This window comes from Manis javanica, chromosome 11 (assembly GCF_040802235.1).
Source record: "Manis javanica isolate MJ-LG chromosome 11, MJ_LKY, whole genome shotgun sequence".
Classification (NCBI taxonomy): Eukaryota; Metazoa; Chordata; class Mammalia; order Pholidota; family Manidae; genus Manis; species Manis javanica.
Window position 1 is genome coordinate 82,584,660 of NC_133166.1, and position 24,329 is coordinate 82,608,988.

General features: G+C 38.6%; 2 protein-coding genes across 4 annotated transcripts in view; one reads left to right on the forward strand and one right to left on the reverse strand.

Annotated features, from left to right (window-relative positions):
- The window catches only part of ANKRD45 (ankyrin repeat domain 45), a 44,532-nt gene that overhangs the window by 5,132 nt on the left and 15,071 nt on the right, over positions 1 to 24,329 (reverse strand). For all 3 annotated transcript variants that reach the window (XM_073216771.1, XM_037013709.2, XM_017641121.3), the window contains exon 3: positions 15,817 to 15,984. In XM_073216771.1, the coding sequence (XP_073072872.1) occupies positions 15,817 to 15,984 (168 nt within the window). The remainder of the gene's footprint in view (positions 1 to 15,816; positions 15,985 to 24,329) is intronic.
- TEX50 (testis expressed 50) lies at positions 7 to 15,798 on the forward strand. Its single transcript, XM_073216772.1, has 2 exons — positions 7 to 3,829; positions 12,863 to 15,798. Exons 1-2 carry the CDS (start codon positions 3,506 to 3,508, stop codon positions 13,049 to 13,051), a joined length of 513 nt encoding a protein of 170 aa, XP_073072873.1. The 5' UTR covers positions 7 to 3,505; the 3' UTR covers positions 13,052 to 15,798.

Genomic DNA, 24,329 nt, shown 5'->3' on the forward strand with positions numbered 1-24,329 from the left:
AGGACAGTAAAATGCACAATAAGACAAAGACCAACAAATACACTCAGTTGTTTGTAATGCATTATTGTATACCCAGAAATTTATAAAGACTGTGTATAAGGAGGTTTGTTGTGGTTATTTTCATTGAATTTAAAAAAATATAACACTCAACTAGCACAGCACTGTGGGGCACTCAAATTGTGCTGAATTTTGACATGCCAAAATTTGATGAACAAATAAATATGAAATGTGACACCTGATCCCAAGATACCATATTCTGTTAAAATATCTACCCTGGAGACAGAAACAAAAAAACATTTCCAATGTCCCTTCCTTTACCTTTCTTGATCCTTCAAAATAAATACAAATGTAGATTTCTTCTTAAAAAAAAAAACAACACAGACTGGGTATCTTGTAAACAAAAGAAATTTATTTTTCACAATGAAAATAATTCCATTCATTATAGCACCCATAGTAATGTCATCACAAAATTTGCAAGCCTTGTTTAAATAAAATCATAACATTTTGAGAAAAATAAGAGACTTAATAAATGGCAAGGCTTACTATATTCCTAGATATAACTGAATTTTTGTATAAGATATAAATTGTAGGTTAGCCCCAAATACACTTAAAGGTTGATGTATTCATTTCCTGTGTCTGCTATAACAAATCACTACTAATTTGGAGGATTTAAAACATCACAAATTTATCTCCTTACAGTTGTAGAAGCCAGAAGCCTGAAATCAGTTTGCGCCAAAGTCAAGGTGCTGGCAGGGCTGAGTCCTTCTGAGGGCTCTGAGGGAAAAAGCTATCCCTCCCCTTCTCCAGCTTCTAGCTATTGTTTGACTATATTCCTCAGCTGTGGCCCCTCCCAGCACCTTTAAAGTGACCACCCCAGTTTCTGCGTCCTGCATCACATCCCCCTCTCTTCACGTCAAACACGCCTCTTATTCCCCTCTTATAAGGACACCTGCAATTATATTTAAAGCACACCTGGGTAATCCAGGATAATCTCCTAATCTCAAAATCCAAAAATTTAAGCATACCTGCAGAGTGCTTTTGCCCTATAACATTTACAGGCTTCAGTGATTAAGACCTGGATATCTCTGGAGGCCACTGTTCAACCTACCTCACAAAATTCCAAACAGGAACTTTTAAGATATTTAATGAATTCACTCAAAAGTTCAATTGTACTATCTGTAGTACCTAGCAATCTCTCTAAGTCTCATGTGCCTTTCTGTAAAGTGGACTTAATAAAAGGACCTTGCACAAATTCAGACTCACATTTGGAATAGTATTAATGTATAGGGACCATCTAACTCGTCTTGCTTCCAGCCCTCCACAGCTTCAAACTCATCATTCACGTTGCAAGCAGAATTAATTTCCTAAACTGGAATCTAAGGTTTAGGTTTTGGCTCCACTAGTTGAGTGACCTGGACTCAGTGGTGGTTCCAGAATCTCAATACAGGATATAGTTTAGTAGAGGAATTGGCTAGAAGAGGGGACTCAGGAACTTGCCATGAAACTGTGTTTGTGTAATACACATGCTGGTTTTACTGACGGCACATATTTATTTGGGTGGCTTGCTTATTGCAAGCATCCTCCTAATGCCAATGTACCTGTGTTGGTGCATTCAGGCTGCTATAGTAAAATACCACAGACTGGGTATCTTGTAAACAAAAGAAATTTATTTTTCATAGTTCTGGAGGCTGGGAAGTCTAAGATCAAGGTGCCAGTATGGTTACAGCCTAGTGAAAGCCCTCTTCCTTCATAGCCAGCACCTTCTCATTGTATCCTCATATGGTGGAAGGGGCTAGGGAGCTCTGTGGAGACTCTTTTGTAAGAGCATTAACCCTGTTCATGAGGGCCCCACCCTCCTGTCTAATCAACTCCCAAAGGCCCCACCTCCTAACACCATCACATTGGGCATTAGGCTTCTCACATATGAATTTAGAGGGGATATAAACATGCAGCCTTCCCTCTCTAACCTGTTTCTCCATCTATAAAATGGAAGTAGTACAGTACAGACCTCATAGGGTTACTGTGAGGACTAAACACAAATGTAGTATAATGGATGCAAGTATCCTGGCTCAGTGTCTAGCACACAGTAAGGCACTCAACAAGTTTATTATTATGCCACTCCTCTCCTCAAAGCTCTATGAATGACTTCCTCTTGGCTACTGAATAAAATCCAGGGTCCTCTGAGAACTATCTAGCCACAGACTATCTCTCCAGCTTTCTCTCTTTCAACATTCATCCACAGGGAGTCTCTCATTAATGATAAGAGCCTCACTGTTTATAGAGCAACACCCCCAACGTCAGCATACTCACTCCTTCAGTCCCTCGGGTCTCTGCCCACACATCATCTCATCAGAGCAGCCTCTCTGACTGCCCTCTACAAGAGTTCCCATGCTCACTAATCCACTCACTGGCAACTTCATAACCCTCTGAACACTCTACTTTTCTCCATCCCACTCCATAGATAAATAGACTTATCTAGAAATTATTTTCTGTGTCTCCCTACTAGAAAGTAAATTCCATGAATGTAAAGATTCTGTTTTGTGCCCAGTTGTATGTGTATACTCAGCCCCTAGAACACTATTTAGCATATAGCAAGTACTCATAAATATCTGTTGAATGAATATTTACAGAGAAGTTCTTTATTGTTTCTTCAACCTATGATGCCCTCTCCACATTACCACCTATCAAAATTCTACTCATCCTTCAAAGCTTACTCAATATGCCTCTGTGAAACTCCTAATTCCCCCAGTAGAACTCTTTGCTCTATCAAATGTTACATGATTATAATTTGATTTAGCTCTCATTTTAGTCTATCTTGTAATTTGTATTATCTTGTTTTTTGCTTCTACTTCTAGACTGCAAGCTCCTGAAGGACAGGGTCTGTGTCTCACCTTTTTATCATATACCACGCCACCTCACCATCTCATTTTTCTCCAATTCCACTGCCAAATTCTCCACCTCTCACCCATTACCTGATAGTACCACACCATCACCAAAGGGACACAGGTTAATATTAGCTTAGTTGTTTGAAGGGAAGGATGTTCCAAAGTGAAAAAATAGAAGCAGATTCTAGGTTGTGTGAAATGGTATAGTTACAACTATTTTTTAAGTAGATGTAAAACTGCCATACTTCAGAAGAGTTGGAGGGGATATAGTTAAATTGTTTCTATGAAATTGTAGCAATATGATTACAGTTTGAATATATTAGCCAGCAAAATATTAGTAAAGTCTTCATGTTTCATAAAACTGAAGCTCAAACCATTCTAGCTAAAAGCAAGAGAAAACCTCTTCTCTTAGCTGTGATACCTTTTAGTTCCAGTATGGTTCTTTATGACATCACTGAGTTCATCCCTGAGTCACTGACTGATGTTACAATGATCCTCAGGGTATAAATTTCCTGACTGGGAAGATGTCCCTTGTGTATTAACTAATACTCAGAGCATTTCTGCTGTCTCTTTGTAACCTCAGTGTTTTGGCTTTAGATTTCTTATTTCTAATTGAGAAGATGTCCATTCAAGGACTATCCCTGATTTTTCCACTGTTGTTTTTCTGTTTCTTTGGGGAGAGCCTCTGCATTTCTGACGGGATTATATGGAGAAGGATTGGATGGGAGATTCTTCCAGAAGAAATGTCCTCTCTGAAATTTGAGCTTCCTCAATTATACTGTTTACCTTACACTCTGGGCAAACTATGCTACGATTTTGCCGATATGGATACATTTCAGACTTTTTTAAAACTTTGTTTTGTTTTAATACAAGCTCTCATTTTCATCCTGTCTGTCTTATCTGCACATTACCTGTGGATGAAATGGAAGAAGTACAAGGAAAAGGTAAATTAGTGATGCAAGTAGTAATAGTTACAGAATGTCAGTGAGTTTAAAACATACGATTATTAGCTTCTTTGAGGAAAAGTGCCATGTGTTATTCCTCTTTGTAACCTCTGCCAACCCAGCTATTCAACCCCAGCATCTAGCAAAGTGTCTTGCACACACTAGATGCTCACAAATGTGCATGGAATTAGAAGGATCCTAAAATAACCTAGTCCAACCCCTCTATTTCAACTTATAAAACATATCAATAGGAGTAGCCAAGATGGGGGCATGAGGAGGGCAGTGGAAATCACTTCCCAAAACCATATATATTTTTGAAAATACAACTATTCCTAAAAGAGAGACCAGAAGATACAGCACAACAGCCAGGCTACATCTACATCTGCGAGAACTCAGTGCCTCACGAAGGGGGTAAGATACAAGCTGCAGCCCGGCGGGACCCGGGGCATGCCCCCCACCCCAGCTCCCAGAGGGAGGAGAGGAGTCAGAGTGGGGAGGGAGAGGGAGCCCAGGACTGCTAAACACCCAGCCCTAGCCATAGGCACCAGAGCGCAGACCACAGTGCGTGGTGTGCTGGATATTAGGGAAACGGAACAGTTAAACCTGCGATCGGGTCCCCGTAGCCGGTGCCCCTGGGACAAAAGAAACACGAGTGCTTTTTGAAAATCTTACAGGGACAGGGGCCTCACAGCTGGACAGTAGCATCCCGGGACACTTAGCCCAGCAGCTGGGAATCCCCGGGAACTCCAGGTGCCCTAATCCCCTGGGAGGCAGTGCAGCTCTGAGGCCGATCACGGAGATAAACAGCCTCCCGTCCATTTCCCCTCTGCACGGCCCTGCTATAGTATGGGAGCAGCCTGAGAGCAGCTGTGCCCACAGCAGCCACACAGAGCCTCCTCCGCAGCCACCCGGGCCAGACTCACAAGCCCCATCGACATACAGATAACCAGCACAAGCTGTTAGGGGTCACTATTCTCACAGGAGAGAAAGGCAACCAGCAAGTGGGAAGGACTTTGTTCTCCCAGCTGACACACGTGCCAACTGCCCATGACTACCTCTACCTCCATGAAAAGGCAGAATAATTTGATCCACACAAGAATAACCCAGACAACCCCTGAGAAGGAGCCTGGGGAGATAGATTTAACCAATCTTCCTGAAAAATAATTCAAAATAAAGGTCATAACAATGTTGATGGAGCTGCAGAGAAATATGCAAGAGCTAATGGGTAAAGTTGGGAGGGAGAATACAGAAATAAAACAATCTCTGGAAGGAGTTAAGAGCACACCGAATGACATCCAAGAGGCCATTAATGGAACAGAAATCAGAGAACAGGAATACAGAGAAGCTGAGGCAGAGAGAGATAAAAGGAACTCCAAGAAAAAGAGAATATTAAGAGAACTGTATGACCAAACCAAACGGAACAATATCCACATTATGGGGGTACCAGAAGAAGAAGAGAAAGAGAAAGGGATAGAAAGTGTATTTGAAGAAATAATTGCTGAAAATTTCCCCAAATGGGGGAGGAAATAGTTGATGAGACCACAGAAGCCCAAAGAACTCCCAACAGAAGGGACCCAAGGAGGACAACACCAAGACACATAATAATTAAAATGGCAAAGATCAAGGACAAGGACAGAGTATTAAAGGCAGCCAGAGAGAGAAAAAAGGTCACCTACAAAGGAAAACCCATCAGGCTATCATCAGACTTATCAACAGAAACCTTACAGGCCAGAAGAGAATGGCATGATATACTGAATGCAGTGAAACAGAAGGGCCTTGAACCAAGAATACTGTATCCAGCACGATTATCATTTAAATGTGAAGGAGGGATTAAACAATTGCCAGACAAGCAAAAGTTGAGGGAATTTGCCTCCCACAAACCACCTCTACAGGGTATTTTAGAGGGACTGCTCTAGATGGGAGCACTCCTAAGACTAAATAGATGTTACCAGAGAAAATAAAACCACAGCAAAGAAAGCAGACCAACCAAATTCTAACTAAAGGAAAAAAAAATCAACTACCCACAAAAGCAGTCAAAGGAAACACAAAAGAGCACAGAATAAAACACCTAACATATAAAGAATGGGGGAGGAGGAATAAGAAGGGAGAGAAATAAAGAATCACTGGACAGTGTTAAAATAGCTCAATAAGCGAGTTAAGTTAGAAAGTAAGATACTAAAGAAGCTACCCTTGAACCTTTGGTAACCACAAATGTAAAGCCTACAATGGCAATAAGTACATACCTTTCAATAATCACCCTAAATGTAAATGGACTGAATAAATGAATCAAAAGACACAGCATAATGGAATGGATAAAAAAGAAACACCCATCTATATGCTGCTTACAAGAGACCCACCTCAAACCCAAAGACATACACAGACTAAAAGTCAAGGGATGGAAAAAGATAATTGATGCAAACAACAGGGAGAAAAAAGCAAGTGTTGCAGTACTAGTATAAGAAAATAGACTTCAAAACAAAGAAAGTCACAAGAAATAAAAAAGGACATTACATAATGATAAAGGAGTCAGTCCAACAAGAGGATATAACCATTATAAATATATATGCACCCAACACAGGAGCACCAGCATATGTGAAACAAATACTAACAGAATTAAAGGAGGAAATAGAATGCAATGCACTCATTTTAGGAGACTTCAACACACCATTCACTCCAAAGGACAGATTCACCAGACACAAAATAAGTAAGGACACAGAGGCATTGAACAACACACTAGAACAGATGGACCTAATAGACATCTACAGAATTCTACAACAAAAGCAGCAGGATACACATTCTTCTCAAGTGCACATGGAACTTGTCCAGAATAGACCACATACTAGGCCACAAAAAGAGCCTCAGTATATTCAAAAAGACTGAAATTCTACCAACCAACTTCTTGGACCACAAAGGGAAAACTAGAAATAAATTGTACAAAGAAAGCAAAAAGGCTCACAAACACATGGAGGCTTAACAACATGCTACTAAATAATCAATGGATCAATGACCAAATTAAAATAGAGATCAAGCAATATATGCAGACAAAAGACAACAACAACACAAAGCCCCAACTTCTGTGGGATGCAGCAAAGGCAGTTCTAAGAGGAAAGTATATAGCAATCCAGGCATATTTAAAGAAGGAAGAACTATCCCAAATGAATAGTCGAAAGTCACAATTATTGAAATTGGAAAAAGAAGAACAAATGAGGCCTAAAGTCAGCAGAAGGAGGGTCATAATAAAGATCAGAGAACAAATAAATAAACGTGAGAAGAATAAAACAATAGAAAAAATCAACGAAACCAAGAGCTGGTTCTTTGAGAAAATAAACAAAATAGATAAGCCCCTAGACAGATTCATTAAGAGAAAAAGAGAATCTACACACATCAACAGAATCAGAAATGAGAATGGAAAATTCATGGCAGACCCCACAGAAATACAAAGAATTATTAGAGAATACTACAAAAGACTATATGCTAACAAGCTGGAAAATATAGAAGAAATGGACAACTTCCTAGAAAAATACAACCTCCCAAGACTGACCAAGGAAGAAACACAAAACTTAAACAAACCAATTACGAGCAAAGAAATTGAAACAGTAATCAAAAAACTACCCAAGAACAAAACCCCGGGGCCGGACGGATTTACCTCGGAATTTTATCAGACACACAGAGAAGACATAATACCCATTCTCCTTAAAGTGTTCCAAAAAATAGAAGAAGAGGGAATACTCCCAAACTCATTCTATGAAGCCAACATCACCCTAATACCAAAACCAGACAAAGACCCCACCAAAAAAGAATATTACAGACCAATATCCCTGATGAATGTAGATGCAAAAATACTCAATAAAATATTAGCAAACAGAATTCAACAGTATATCAAAAGGATCATACACCATGACCAAGTGGGATTCATCCCAGGGATGCAAGGATGGTACAACATTCGAAAATCCATCAACATCATCCACCACATCAACAAAAAGGAAGACAAAAACCACATGATCATCTCCATAGATGCTGAAAAAGCATTTGACAAAATTCAACATCCATTCATGATAAAAACTCTCAGCAAAATGGGAATAGAGGGCAAGTACCTCAACATAATAAAGGCCATATATGATAAACCCACAGCCAGCATTATACTGAACAGCGAGAAGCTGAAAGCATTTCCTCTGAGATCGGGAACCAGACAGGGATGCCCACTCTCCCCACTGTTATTTAACATAGTACTGGAGGTCCTAGCCACGGCAATCAGACAAAACAAAGAAATACAAGGAATCCAGATTGGTAAAGAAGAAGTTAAACTGTCACTATTTGCACATGATATGATACTGTACATAAAAAACCCTAAAGACTCCACTCCAAAACTACTAGAACTGATATCGGAATACAGCAAAGTTGCAGGATACAAAATTAACACACAGAAATCTGTAGCTTTCCTATACACTAACAATGAATCAATAGAAAGAGAAATCAGGAAAACAATTCCATTCACCATTGCATCAAAAAGAATAAAATACCTAGGAATAAACCTAACCAAAGAAGTGAAAGACTTATACTCTGAAAACTACAAGTCACTCTTTAAGAGAAATTCTAATAAATGGAAACTCATCCCATGCTCATGGCTAGGAAGAATTAATATCGTCAAAATGGCCATCCTGCCCAAAGCAATATACAGATTTGATGCAATCCCTCTCAAATTACCAGCAACATTCTTCAATGAATTGGAACAAATAATTCAAAAATTCATATGGAAACACCAAAGACCCCAAATAGCCAAAGCAATCCTGAAAAAGAAGAATAAAGTAGGGGGGATCTCACTCCCCAACTTCAAGCTCTACTACAAAGCCATAGTAATCAAGACAATTTGGTACTGGCACAAGAACAGAGCCACAGACCAGTGGAACAGATTAGAGACTCCAGACATTAACCCAAACAAATATGGTCAATTAATATTTGATAAAGGAGCCATGGACATACAATGGCAAAATGACAGTCTCTTCAACAGATGGTGTTGGCAAAACTGGACAGCTACATGTAGGAGAATGAAACTGGACCATTGTCTAACCCCATATACAAAGGTAAACTCAAAATGGATCAAAGACCTGAATGTAAGTCATGAAACCATTAAACTCTTGGAAAAAAACATAGGCAAAAACCTCTTAGACATAAACATGAGTGACCTCTTCTTGAACATATCTCCCCGGGCAAGGAAAACAACAGCAAAAATGAGCAAGTGGGACTACATTAAGCTGAAAAGCATTTGACACCATCACTAGAAAGGCACCATCAATAGAACAAAAAGGAACCCTACAGTATGGGAGAATATATTTGAAAATGACACATCCGATAAAGGCTTGACGTCCAGAATATATAAAGAGCTCACACGCCTCAACAAACAAAAAACAAATAACCCAATTAAAAAATGGGCAGAGGAACTGAACAGACAGTTCTCCAAAAAAGAAATACAGATGGCCAAGAGACACATGAAAAGATGCTCCACATCGCTAATTATCAGAGAAATGCAAATTAAAACTACAATGAGGTATCACCTCACACCAGTAAGGATAGCTGCCATCCAAAAGACAAACAACAACAAATGTTGGCGAGGCTGTGGAGAAAGGGGAACCCTCCTACACTGCTGGTGGGAATGTAAATTAGTTCAACCATTGTGGAAAGCAGTATGGAGGTTCATCAAAATGCTCAAAACAGACCTACCATTTGATCCAGGAATTCCACTCCTAGGAATTTACCCTAAGAACGCAGCAATCAAGTTTGAGAAAGACAGATGCACCCCTATTTTTATCGCAGCACTATTTACAGTAGCCAAGAATTGGAAGCAACCTAAATGTCCATCGGTAGATGAATGGATAAAGAAGATGTGGTACATATACACAATGGAATACTACTCAGCCATAAGAAGTGGAAAAATCCAACCACTTGCAGCAACATGGATGGAGCTGGAGAGTATTATGCTCAGTGAAATAAGCCAAGCGGAGAAAGAGAAATAGCAAATGATTTCACTCATCTGAGGAGTATAAGAACAAAGTAAAAACTGAAGGAACAAAACAGCAGCGGAATTACAGAACCCAAAAATGGACTAACAGTTACCAAAGGGAAAGGAACTGGGGAGGATGTGTGGGCAGGGAGGGATAAGGGGGGGGGAAGAAGAAGGGGGGTATTAAGATTAGCATGCATGGGGGAGAGGGAGAAAGGGGAGGGTGGGCTGCACAACACAGAGAGGACAAGTAGGGATTCTACAACATTTTGCTAAGCTGATGGACAGTAACCATAATGTGGTTGTTAGGGGGGACCTGATATAGGGGAGAGCATAGTAAACATAGTACTCTTCATGTAAGTGTAGATTAAAGATTTAAAAAAAAAAAAAAGAAAGAAAGAAAAGGGGGATTACTCCTTGATAGGATAAAACTATTGGTAAATCAAAGATCAACGCATGCTTTAAATATCCTTAATGTTGATCACTTAAAGGGTGTCAGATGATCAGCTATGGAAGTACTCTTTTCTGATAATATTCCTTTCTCTTAATAAAAAATAAAAAATAAAAAATAAAAAAAAGCAGTCCCTGTGTGCTGACCTCCAATGAGTTCTGCACAGTGGTATAGAGGGCATGTCAAAGTGTGGGCAAAGGGTCTGTTTGTTTCTATGCAGAAGATCAAGGCCTAGCTTGGATACCCAGAAAATGAACTAAGATACGATATGAGGAGGAGCTTCCGGCATCAGTACTCTCTGGAGGACTCGTGCCGGGGGATGATCATCAAAAAGCCTCCACAGGGATCCAGGCGATGCTGCCATCGTGGCTGCGTCCACCCCACCGTTTTCTGGACTTGCCATTGGAAAGATGGAGGGAGATGTCTAGCCTGGCATGTGCATACAGTGAGACAGCGAATTTGACCGGATCTGTACTGTTGGAACTCAACCAGGAGTTGGGAGGGGTACAAGGTGTAGCACTCCAAAATCTTATGACTATAGACTATCTACGGTTAAAAGGACATATGGGAGGTGAACAGATCCCAGAAATGGGCTGCTTTAATTTGTCTGATTTCTCTCAGACTGTTCAAGTAAGAAGTTGGACAATATCCATCATATCATAGACAAATTTTCACAAATGCCTAGGGTGCCTAAATGGTTTTCTTGGCTTCACTGGAGATGGCTGGTAATTATAGATTTGCTTTGTTTATGTTACCGTATTCCTATTATGTTAATATGTGTGTACAAATTAGTTAGTAGTTTAAAACCTATACATACTTAAGGTACTCTACAAGAAGATATGTCAAAGAAATAATCAATCCTCCTATGTTTTCTTCCATATGCTACCTCTATAGCTTTTCTTCTTCCTTCCTAATTACAACCCTTAAATAGAATTCGTGCCTCATATCGAAGTTACCGAGTATCATAATTCCTCCAGGTGGTAAAGATACCTCGAGACAAGTGCTGGGCATAGAAGCCACAGGGCATAAATCTGCAAAGAAGTAAAAAGCTAACCTTTTCAAACAATATGGCTTCTCTCTCACTTACCAACTTTACATTTCCCTGTATGGTCCCGGAAGATGACTGGTTAGCCAGAGACGGGTAAGATTCCTCAAGGGAGGAACAACCTAAGACAGGCACAGTCGCAGGGGAGCCATCAGGTGAGAAATTGGGGATCAACAGAGGTGAGGCTCAGAACCTCATCCCCCCTGCTTTGAGAGAAATCTTCTGCATCCGTGGATGGTTTATTGTCCTTGTCTAGCTTGGATAAACACATAGTCTACAGGCACACACCTGATCATCTACAGTTGCTCTCCTACAACACTAAACTATGTTTTCTACCTTTATCTTGCATCTACCTACCACTTCAGCATTTTATTAAAAATGAAAAAAATAATAATAATAAAGGGAGAAATGTGGGATCAACATATAAATCAAGTATAAAAATCAAATGAATATTCATATTTGACCTGATTGTTTATAGTTCATAATGTGTGATCAAAACCGAAAGTTTCTGTGATGAATGCCCTTGTACTGTTCACCATGTAAGAATTTATTCACTATGTAAGAATTCGTTCACCATGTAAGAACTTGTTTGTTATGCTTCAGAAGATTGGAGACTGACGAGAGTTAGGCTTCAGATGGATTAATGATTGTACATTGAGCATTGACCCCTGTATACTGAACTTTATTGTTGTTAACAACCATTTGATCAATAAATATGAGAGATGCCCTCTCAAAAAATAAAAAATAAAAAATAAAAAAATAAATCTCTTTAAATGCTTTTACCTGATGTCACAGCACAGACTTTTTTCATTGTTTTGTAACTCAAATATTTTACATTAAAATATTGGACATCAATTATATAAATAAAATACTATGAAGAACTATCAAAAAAACATCAAGAAAGTAAAATGAGTAGATGGATATATGGCAAATGAAGTTATATGTCAGAAGTCATTGATTTTTCTCAGCTGCCACATTCATAAAATGATCTAGAACATGAAATCTGTTAGATCCCTTCCAGATAGATTTAAGAATGTTAAATATACAAATGTCGGTATTTTTTTTTAATGGGCTATAAAGCAATTTCTAACTTTCTCTAAGATAAGTTTCTGGGACATTCTATTAAAACTAATACCCCACTTTGCCAAAGGCACCATTTTTTGAGGCAAGTCTTTAAAGCTTATTGACTTCACAATTCAATATTCATAAAATGATAGATTTTATTGCATTATCCCTTGAGGCTGTTTAGTAAAGGAAAATATTTTGCTAATATTCAAATAATTTTTCCAGCAGAATGCTCTAATTATAAAAAGTACTTATGGTTTGCTGATGGTGATAATGACCATTTTAATCTCATATTGAAGTGCACACAAAAGAGCATTTCTTCTGTACTTACACCTTTCTTCTATAGTAACTTTTCTTTTGTGTAAATAAGTAATGTGTAGTTTTTGAAATTTAAGTATATATATCCAGAAAACAAATTTAATTTGAACTACAATAAGAAAAAAAATCCATATAATTTGTTTTTTCTCCTTTTAGCTGGAAGAACAAGCCTCCTCAGCTCATAGGAATGTTCTAAAAAGCATCTGCATCCAGGAAACTGACCAAATGCTCTACAAGGTGGTGGTCACAGAATCAATGATAAAAAACTACCTGAATCAGATGTCTTGCCATCTTCCAGCTAAGAAATTCAAGTGCCGAAAACTAAAGAAGAGGGGTAAAAGGTAACAAGCCAGAGGACACCAGACATACCCGTATAGAAGCACAACATCGTCCAGTATGGAGACTACGCAAGAAATATATTGAGAGAACTTGTGCACAGATTTAAATGGCTCTTTGAGGGCTTTTGCAATTTTCTGCTACATTCTTTACTTAAATGTTTCAAAGAAGTCTGGGTTGATGCTATTTCTATTCATATGAAAAGTTATCCATGCTCAAGAACTAGGAAAAAGACTGCCTACTATCACAACTGCATATTTAAGTATTTGTTCTTTCTAATGTGTTAGATTACTTACCAGTAACTAAACTATAGCATAGAATTTTGATTTAGCACTTTAATAAATCTCTGATTTAAATAATAGCTGTGATTTTTCTTACTCTCCTGAGCTAATTTTATGGCCACAAGACATTTCAGATTGCTAAAACAGTATGAGATAATTAAGCAACAATTTTTAAAAGTGTAAATTCTTCCATTTTAAGAATGATCAGTGATGAATTAAACATCAACATTTTTTAAATCTCAGATTTTTGTTGATAAGCTACTTAAAATTTTTTAAAGTATTCCAAATTTTTGTTGATCAGCCACCTCAATTTTTAAAGTACGGTAATAGTATTTTCCAAACAAAAACTGGGATACTGGGCTGAAACTAGGACAAAAGATTTGAGTAGGAACATCTGAAAGACCCTAGAAAAATATGCCAGAGCTATAACGTACTTCCCATCAATACAAAGGAAGGGAAAAACTTATAAAAAACAATCTTTGAAACACTAATAGATAACTCTATGGTCTTCACAAGTAATAGAAAAGAATAGTGCCTGCCCTTGGTTATTGTGGATTTTTAAGTTTATTATGATTCCACTTTCCAGACTCTTCTCCTAACTTCCTTTCTTTCTTAGCACAACTCTGCTCCCCCATTTCCATAAGTGTTTGCTCCATCCCTTCAGAGTTCTGAACTGTCAACTAATTCCTAGAACACTCCTACATACTTAAGTGGAGGACTACTGAACATTTAAAAAGTCTCCAAACCTTGAAAACCCAATAGTGGAATTTTCAGCAACATCGAGAAGACTCTTTGGGGTAGAGAGCCCTCAATTCCTTAAACTTCTCCAGTGATTCCTACTCCAATCATTAGAACACGAAATGGAAGTGGTTTATTAAGTCTGAATTAAACAAATGTTAAATTTTATGTTGAGTAGGTTGTGCTCCCAACATTCCACAGCTACATTACCACGGAGCTCCAGTCCTTACAATTCAATTCCATCACTGATCTGGAAACAGAATCCTAGTTGATACATTATAGTCTTATTTTACCTTCATCACTAGTAAATGTCAGGTATAATTCCCCCAAGAAGGTAAGGATCCAGACTAAATAAATGGCTGTTAGGGAGAAAGGAACCATTGCAACTCCATACCTATAAGCCCCAAACTGTTTCTTTTCAGAGAAGTTACAGCAAAATTTGCCCCAGGATTATATTTTTTAAGTGCCATGGGTCATTCTTCAAAACCGTATTTTAAATTATATAATGTGAATTTCACCTACAATAACTGTTCATAGAGGGATCAATTAAATTCTAGGTTATTTGTTTTCTTTTTACTTATAGATCTAATCATGAAGTTGAAGATTATTGACATAAACATTGCCTTAGAAAACATTCAGTACAAGTGGACAATTACCTATAAAATAATCAACAAAGTGTAACTCATATTTTTCTTCCCAATGTGCTACATTTCCTCAATTTCCATGTTTTTATTAATTATCTGAGTTCCCTTCTCATTTTACTGATAAGTGAGTTCCTTATTACTACCTAAATATCACTTTCCTCTTCCTCTTCTACATAAAACCTTTCAGTGGCTCCCAGTGCCTACAGAAATCAAATGAAAGCATCTTAGCCTGGTATTTAAGGGTATGATCTGGCTGTACTAATAGCACCAGCACTTTTCAAGAGCTGATTGAAAAATGACAGGCATTGTGCTAGGGCTTTATATCATCTTACTTAATTTGTAAAACAACCCTCACATAGTAGTAACTATTACTGGCCCCCTTTTCTGGAAAATAAAACTGAGGTATAAAGAATTTCAATACCTTATCCAAGGTCACATAGGTTTCAAGTGGAAACACCAGTATTTAAATTCAAGCACTCTTATTCAGCAGCCCACGTACTTTATTATTATTCCTCCTGCACTGTAGCCTATCTGTGCATATTTTGCTGTTTCAGTAAGGCAATCTCATCTAACCAGAAACCAGTCAAGAAAAAAGACATATGCCTTAAGTCCCCCTCACGCTATAAAGGTAACTGCTATTCTAACTTCTAACACCCCAGATCAAATTTGCCTGGCAAATCATTTTAAATTATTACAATTGTTTCTACATGGAGAATGGAATGTATTACTCAAATATGCCATTTTTTTAAACATTTAAGGTAATGGTTCATTTTGCATAGGTATCTCAGAAAATGGTCTTAAACATATATACACACACTCTTAAGAAAATTAAGAAATTGGTGAAATTGTGAAGTTGGCAAATCAACTAGCTTCCAGTATGTAGTTTTTATTAAACACAGTGTTTTAAGCCATTCACAAAATGGAAAGAAAAATAAGCACATTTCATGTATATCACCAACAGTGACTAACTGTGGTTGTATCTACAAATAAAACATATCGGTAGAAGGTGAAAATGTTAACCATCTCTTTGCTTTGTTGAAGACAGCCTCTAACTTATAGAAGGAAAATCCATCCATTAGTCGGCTTGCTACTATTCTGTGAGCTTCCTTACCTGCCCAGTCCAGGAATTCAACACACTCACTCTGGAAATACCGAGCAGCAACATCTCGAGCTCTTTCTTCCCGGAAGTTCAGAGCTTCTATATCAACATCTAATTCCACGAGTGTCTTCAGAATTTGCAAGCGACCCCAGGCTGCAGCACAGTGCAAGAGTGTATAACCTAACAAGTAGAAGGAAGATGGCCAGGTCAACTGACTACGTTGTTTCAGGCTATTACAGACCAAGATCATAACAGCAATCAAGTACTGAATGATTACCATGGGTCAGGCACTACTCTAAGTGCTTTACACATATCAAACTCATTTAGTTCATAAAAACCCCTGAGGCCAGAATTCTTATAATCCCCATTTTACAGACAAGGAAACTGAAGTCCAGAGAAGGTAAGAAACTTGCCCAAAGAGCACAGCCAGTAAATGATGGATCCAAGATACCAACACAGGCAGTCTGAAGCGAGGAAACTATTGCAGTCATGTTACAGTCTCCAAAAATTGGGGTTTTATCCTTATAAGCTACACTGGCCTTGAGTTCTTCACCATCTTCTAAGGAAGATGGCAATCTCCCTAGAAGTCATCTGTTTTGGAATACAATTAGACTCATGACTTTAGTTCAAGTAATCTAATTACTCTAGCATTATTGCTAACACAATCATACAAATTACTACACCTGCATAAGCCTTTGGTTTGGAAACTAATCATTTGAATTAAAACTGAAATTGTAACCTATCAAATCAGAAAGCTATTTTTTAGGCTTACCAAGATGACTATCATGAGATATAATTGTAAAGGTGGAAAACGGGAGTTAGCTTTAAATTTTTTTCAGACTGGTTTAAAAAAATCAAGTCAGAAGTTCACTGTTTCAATTTACCCACACAGATATACTTATGACTCACTTAACAGGCCAAAGAGGCATGCAATGCTGCTACAAAAGATGAGTAAATGAATGAACTAGCATGTACTGAATCTACTGACTACTAGGCACTTAATGCACTACCACTTCATTTAATCCTCCCAATAACCTTATACTGTGGGTATTATTAGCTCCATCAACGGATACAGAGGAAAGTGAAAGTCAGAGAGACTATACCTTGCTCAAGGCCACACTGGGAGTAAGAAGCCAAAGGGAAAGCTGGGTCTGTTGCCAAATAAAGAGTTTATAAGGGGCAGAAAACAGCACCCAAATGGGTGCCACTGGCTACAGCAGGGAAAGAGAGTAACCCACTCCACTTCCTTTCAAAAACCTCTGCCTTGGCTCCCTATTATGCCACTTTCCACAGTCCTGGGTCTGTCTTGGACCAAGTTGTAAACTATCTTTGTCTTGAGGACATCATAACCAGAAGGGATAATACAGGGTTAGAAGGAATGAAAAGCAGCATGAAGTGAACTACTCCAGGATCAGTCAAAATTCACGTATCTTCCCCTCTAAGGCCCAACTTTTTAATTGTACAACAAGGGAAAATTTTTCAATATGCCAAGAAAAAGAGACTGGCCCAAGAATTTATTATGCCTTTACCCCCTACAAGATGGCATCAAGATATCACTGTTGTTTCTGCCTTCTGCCTGAAGATGGAAGTTGTCAATCAGCTGAATGGTCCAGGGAGGGGGTACCTACAGATGTACTGAGTCTACTGACTACTAGGCACTTAATGCACTACCACTTCATTTAATCCTCCCAATAACCCTATGCTGTGGGTATTATTAGCAGATAATACACTGCTAACAGGAGCAGGTCATTCAGATGAGATGTTGTGGCTCTTGACATTGCCATTGCATTTCTCAGGCTGAAGTTTCAGACCAACAGTGACATATATTTTTTCCCCTATTTTTTAATATATACAATTTAAAAACAAGAAAATGACATTTCTAAGCAGAGAGGTGTTTACCAAGGAATTTATAACCTTACATGCTTTTTCCCTTGTTGTAGATTATCTGTTTCCTAGAAAGAAATACACTTATCCTTTTAGTACATTAACCCCATTGCCTTCCCACGAGAAGAAAAGCATTTAAATAAGACAATTTTAAAAGCATCCAGACAAGAAGAGGACTTTCCTAAAGTTCTCCCATCTTGTTGTCCATGAGTGCTGGATCTCAGGAGCAGGATACAGAAGTCTACACATCAGAAATCCCAGAAGAAAGAAAGGGACGTAAATGGAACTGGGAAGGACTGGGGTTGATTCTAAGAAGAAAATAATCTCTTTCTGGAAGACTACTACTTCTTAAATACAGACAAAGTCAATTGAACAGGTAGTCCAGAGTAAGGCAGAAGACCAGACAGAAGAAATGAAATATTTTCCTCTACACAGGCACTCTTCCATGCACTTCACAAGTATCAACTCATTTGATCCTCACTATAATCCTATGGATTGGGCACTAGTATTTTTCTCATTTATAGATAAGGAAACAAAAACACAGAGAAGATAAGTACTTTCCTCAACTTTACTATAAATTAATGAAGGTCAATGAGGAGCTCAAGATCTAAGAACTGATAGTCAAGAACAAAAGGCTATATGGAGCAAAATACTCACCTATCTAGAACATTTCCTACAATCTGTCTACCACCAGTTGTACAAGACTCTGATTTCTCCAAATCATGTTGTTTCGTGCCTCTAATACACTGGGTTTTTTTTCTGCTGACACAGTAATTACAGTAGTGGAATAAAATCATAGCAATGTCAGGGGCAGAGCCTAGATGGCAGTGTGAGTAGAGCAGCGGAAATCTCCTCCCAAAACTACATATATTTTTGAAAATACAACAAATACAACTATTCCTAAAAGAGAGACCAGAAGACACAGGACAACAGCCAAACTACATCTACACCTGCGAGAAACTACATCTTACACTTGTGAAGGGGGTAAGATACAAGCTGCAACCGGCGGGACACAAGTACCCCTCACCCCAGCTCCCAGCGGGAGCAGAGGAGTTGGGGCAGTGAGGGAGAGGGAGCCTAGGACTGCTAATCACCCAGCCCTAGCCATCCGCACCGAGAGCGCAGACACACAGTGCATGGTGTGCTGGATACTAGGGAAAGAGGACGGTTGAGGGGGTCGCCACAGCCAGTGCCCCTGGGACAAAAGAAAAGCGAGTGCCCTTTGAAAATCTTAAAGGGACAGGGGCCTCACAGCTGGACGGAAGCGCCCCGGTGCAATCAGCCCAGTAACTGGGAATCCTGGGGAACTCCGGGTGCCCCAAACCCCTGAGTGGCAGTCCAGCTCAGATGTCCCTCCCGCCCATTCCCCCTCCGGCGCCACTCTGCCATAGCAGAACCGACCATGCCCACAGCAACTGGGCAGAGCTTCTTTCACAGCTGCCAGGCAAGAATCAGACACCCCGTCTGCGCACAGCTGCCCAGCACAAGCCGCTAGGGGTCACTGTTCTCCCAGAAGAGGAAGGTCACAAACCAGCAAGGAAGGACATTCTCCCAGCCTACACACAAGCCAGCTCCCCACAACTACCTCTATCACCACGAAAAGGCAGAAGAATTTGATCCAGACCAAAATCACAGAGTCAACCTCAGAGAAGGAGATAGACCTAACCAATCTTCCTGAAAAAGAATTCAAAATAAAGGTCATAACCATGCTGATAGATCTTCAGAGAAATACGCAAAAGCTAAGGGATGAAGTCCAGAAGGAGATTATAGAAATGAAACAAACTCTGGAAGGACTTAAGAGCAGACAGGATGAGGTGCAAAGGGCCATTAATGGAATAGAAATCAGAGAACAGGAACATAGAGAAGCTGATGCACAGAGAGATAAAAGGATCTCCAGGAATGAAACAATATTAAGAGAACTGTGTGATCAATCCAAAAAGAACAATATCCATATTATAAGGGTACCAGAAGAACAAGAGAGAGAAAAAGGGATAGAAAGTGTATGCAAAGAAATAATTGCTGAAAACTTCCCCAAACTGGGGGAGGAAATAATCGAACAGACCATGGAAGTACACAGAACTCCCAACAGAAGGGACCCAAGGAGGACAACACCAAGACACATAATAATTAAAATGGCAAAGATCAAGGACAAGGACAGAGTATTAAAGGCAGCCAGAGAGAGAAAAAAGGTCACCTACAAAGGAAAACCCATCAGGCTATCATCAGACTTATCAACAGAAACCTTACAGGCCAGAAGAGAATGGCATGATATACTGAATGCAGTGAAACAGAAGGGCCTTGAACCAAGAATACTGTATCCAGCACGATTATCATTTAAATGTGAAGGAGGGATTAAACAATTGCCAGACAAGCAAAAGTTGAGGGAATTTGCCTCCCACAAACCACCTCTACAGGGTATTTTAGAGGGACTGCTCTAGATGGGAGCACTCCTAAGACTAAATAGATGTTACCAGAGAAAATAAAACCACAGCAAAGAAAGCAGACCAACCAAATACTAACTAAAGGCAAAAAATAAAATCAACTACTCACAAAGGAAACACAAAAGAGAACAGACTAAAACAACCAACGTATCAAGAATGGAGGAGGAGGAATAAGAAGGGAGAGAAATAAAGAATCACTGGACAGTGTTAAAATAGCTCAATAAGCGAGTTAAGTTAGAAAGTAAGATACTAAAGAAGCTAACCTTGAACCTTTGGTAACCACAAATCTAAAGCCTGCAATGGCAATAAGTACATATCTTTCAATAATCACCCTAAATGTAAATGGACTGAATGCACCAATTAAAAGACACCAATTAAAAGAGTAATACAATGGATAAAAAAGCTAGACCCATCTATATGCTGCTTACAAGAGACTCACCTCAAACCCAAAGATATGCACAGACTAAAAGTCAAGGGATGGAAAAAGATAGTTCATGCAAACAACGGAGAAAAAAGCAGGTGTTGCAGCACTAATATCAGACAAAATAGACTTCAAATCAAAGAAAGTAACAAGAGATAAAGAAGGACATTACATAATGATAAAGGGCTCAGTCCAACAAGAGGATATAACCATTATAAATATATATGCACCCAAAACAGGAGCACCAACATATGTGAAACAAATACTAACAGAACTAAAGGAGGAAATAGAATGCAATGTATTCACTTTAGGACACTTCAACACACCACTCACCCCAAAGGATAGATCCACTGGACAGAAAATAAGTAAGGACACAGAGGCACTGAACAACACACTAGAATAGATGGATCTAATAGACATCTACAGAACTCTACATCCAAAAGCAACAGTATACACATTCTTCTCAAGTGCACATGGAACATTCTCCAGAATAGACCACATACTAGGCCACAAAAAGAGCCTCAGTAAATTCAAAAAGACTGAAATTCTACCAACCAACTTCTCAGACCACAGATGTATAAAACTAGAAGTAAATTGTACAAAGAAAGCAAAAAGGCCCACAAACACATGGAGGCTTAACAACATGCTCCTAAATAATCAATAAGTGAATGACCAAATTAAAATAGAGATCAAGCAATGTATGGAAACAAATGACAACAACAACACAAAGCCCCAACTTCTGTAGGATGCAGCAAAAGCAGTCTTAACAGGAAAGTATATAGCAATCCAGGCTTACTTAAAAAAGGAAGAACAATCCCAAATGAATAGTCAAACGTCACAATTACCGAAATTGGAAAAAGAAGAACAAATGAGGCCTAAAGTCAGCAGAAGGAGGGACATAATAAAGATCAGAGAAGAAATAAATAAAATTGAGAAGAATAAAACAAAATAAAAAATCAACAAAACCAAGATCTGGTTCTTTCAGAAAATAAACAAAATAGATAAGCCTCTAGCCAAACTTACTAAGAGAAAAAGAGAATGAACACACATCAACAGAATCAGAAATGAGAATGGAAAAATCATGACAGACCCCACAGAAATACAAAGAATTATTAGAGAATACTATGAAAACCTATATGCTAACAAGCTGAAAAACCTAGAAGAAATGGACAACTTCCTAGAAAAATACAACCTTCCAAGACTGATCAAGGAAGAAACAGAAAATTTAAACAAACCAATTACGAGCAAAGAAATTGAAGCTCTAATCAACAAACTACCCAAGAACAAAACCCCTGGGCCAGATGGATTTACCTCAGAATTTTATCAGACATACAGAGAAGACATAATACCCATTCTCCTTAAAGTTTTCCAAAAATTAGAAGAGGAGTGAATACTCCCATACTCATTCTATGAAGCCAACATCACCCTAATACCAAAACCAGGCAAAGACCCCACCAAGAAAGAAAATTACAGACCAATATCCCTGAAGAATATAGATGCAAAAATACTCAACAAAATACTAGCAAACCGAATTCAAAAATACACCAAAAGGATCATACACCATGACCAAGTGGGATTCATCTCAGGGATGCAAGGATGGTACAACATTCAAAAATCCATTAACATCATCCACCACATAAAGGACAAAAACCACACAACCATCTCCATAGATGCTGAAAAAGCATTCGACAAAATTCAACATCCATTCATGATAAAAACTCTCAACAAAATGGGTATAGAGAGCAAGTACCTCAACATAATAAAGGACATATATGATAAACCCACAACTAACATCATATTGAACAGCAAGAACCTGAACGCTTTTCCTCTAAGATAGGGAACAAGACAGGGATGCCCACTCTCCCCACTGTTATTCAACATAGTACTGGAGGTCCTAGCTACAGCAATTAGACAAAACAAAGAAATACAAGCAATCCAGATGGGTAAAGAAGAAGTTAAACTGTCACTATTTGCAGATGACATGATACTGTACATAAAAAACCCTAAAGACTCCACTCTAAAACTACTAGAACTGATATTGGAATACAGCAAAGTTGCAGGATACAAAATTAATACACAGAAATCTGTGGCTTTCCTATACACTAACAATGAACTAACAGAAAGAGAAATCAGGAAAACAATTCCATTCACAATAGCATCAAAAAGAATAAAATACTTAGAAATAAACCTAACCAAGGAAATGAAAGACCTATACCCTGAAAACTATAAGACACTCTTAAGAGAAATTAAAGAGGACACTAACAAATGGAAACTCATCCCATGCTCTCAGCTAGGAAGAATTAATATTGTCAAAATGGCCATCCTGCCCAAAGCAATCTACAGATTTGATGCAAACCCTATCAAATTACCAACAGCATTCTTCAACGAACTGGAACAAATAGTTCAAAAATTCACATGGAACCACGTAAGACCCCGAATAGCCAAAGCAATCCTGAGAAGGAAGAATAAAGTTGGGGGGGATATTGCTTCCTAACTTCAAGCTCTACTACAAAGCCACAGTAATCAAGACAATTTGGTACTGGCACAAGAACAGACCCACAGACCAGTGGAACAGAAAAGAGTCTCCAGACATTAACCTAAACATATATAGTCAATTAATAAATGATAAAGGAACCATGGACATACAATGGGGAAATGACAGTCTCTTCAACAGATGGTGCTGGCAAAACTGGACAGCTACATGTAAGAGAATGAAACTGGATCATTGTCTAACCCCATACACAAAAGTAAATTCAAAATGGATCAAAGACCTGAATGTAAGTCACGAAACCATAAAACTCTTAGAGAAAAACATAGGCAAAGATCTCTTGGACATAAACATGAGTAACTTCTTCATAAACATATCTCCCCAGGCAAGGGAAACAAAAGCAAAAATGAACAAGTGGGACTATATCAAGTTGAAAAGGCTTCTGTACAGCAAAGGACACCATCAATAGAACAAAAAGGCGTCCTACAGTATGGGAGAATATATTCATAAATGGCTGATCTGACAAAGGGCTGACATCCAAAATATATAAAGAGCTCACGCACCTCAACAAACAAAAAGCAAATAATTCAATTAAAAAATGGGCAGCGGAGCTGAACAGACAGTTCTCCAAAGGAGAAATTCAGATGGCCAACAGACACATGAAAAGATGCTCCACATCACTAGTCATCAGAGAAATGCAAATTAAAACCACAATGAGATATCACTTCACACCAGTAAGGATCGCCACCATCCAAAGGACAAACAACAGCAAATGTTGGCGAGGTTGTAGAGAAAGGGGAACCCTCCTACACTGTTGGTGGGAATGTAAATTAGTTCAACCATTGTGGAAAGCAGTATGGAGGTTCCTCAAAAAGCTCAAAATAGAAATATCATTTGACCCAGGAATTCCACTTCTAGGAATTTACCCTAAGAATGCAGGAGCCCAGTTTGAAAAAGACAGATGCACCCCTATGTTTATCACAGCACTATTTATAATGGCCAAGAAATGGAAGCAACCTAAGTGTCCATCAGTAGATGAATGGATAAAGAAGATGTGGTACATATACACAATGGAATATTATCCAGCCATACGAAGAAAAAAAAATCCTACCATTTGCAACATGGATGGAGCTAGAGAGTATTATGCTCAGTGAAGTAAGCCAGGCAGAGAAAGAGAAGTACCATATGATTTCACTCATATGTGTAGTATAAGAACAAAGAAAAAACTGGAGGAACAAAACAGCAGCAGAATCACAGAACCCAAGAATGGACTAACAGTTACCAAAGGAAA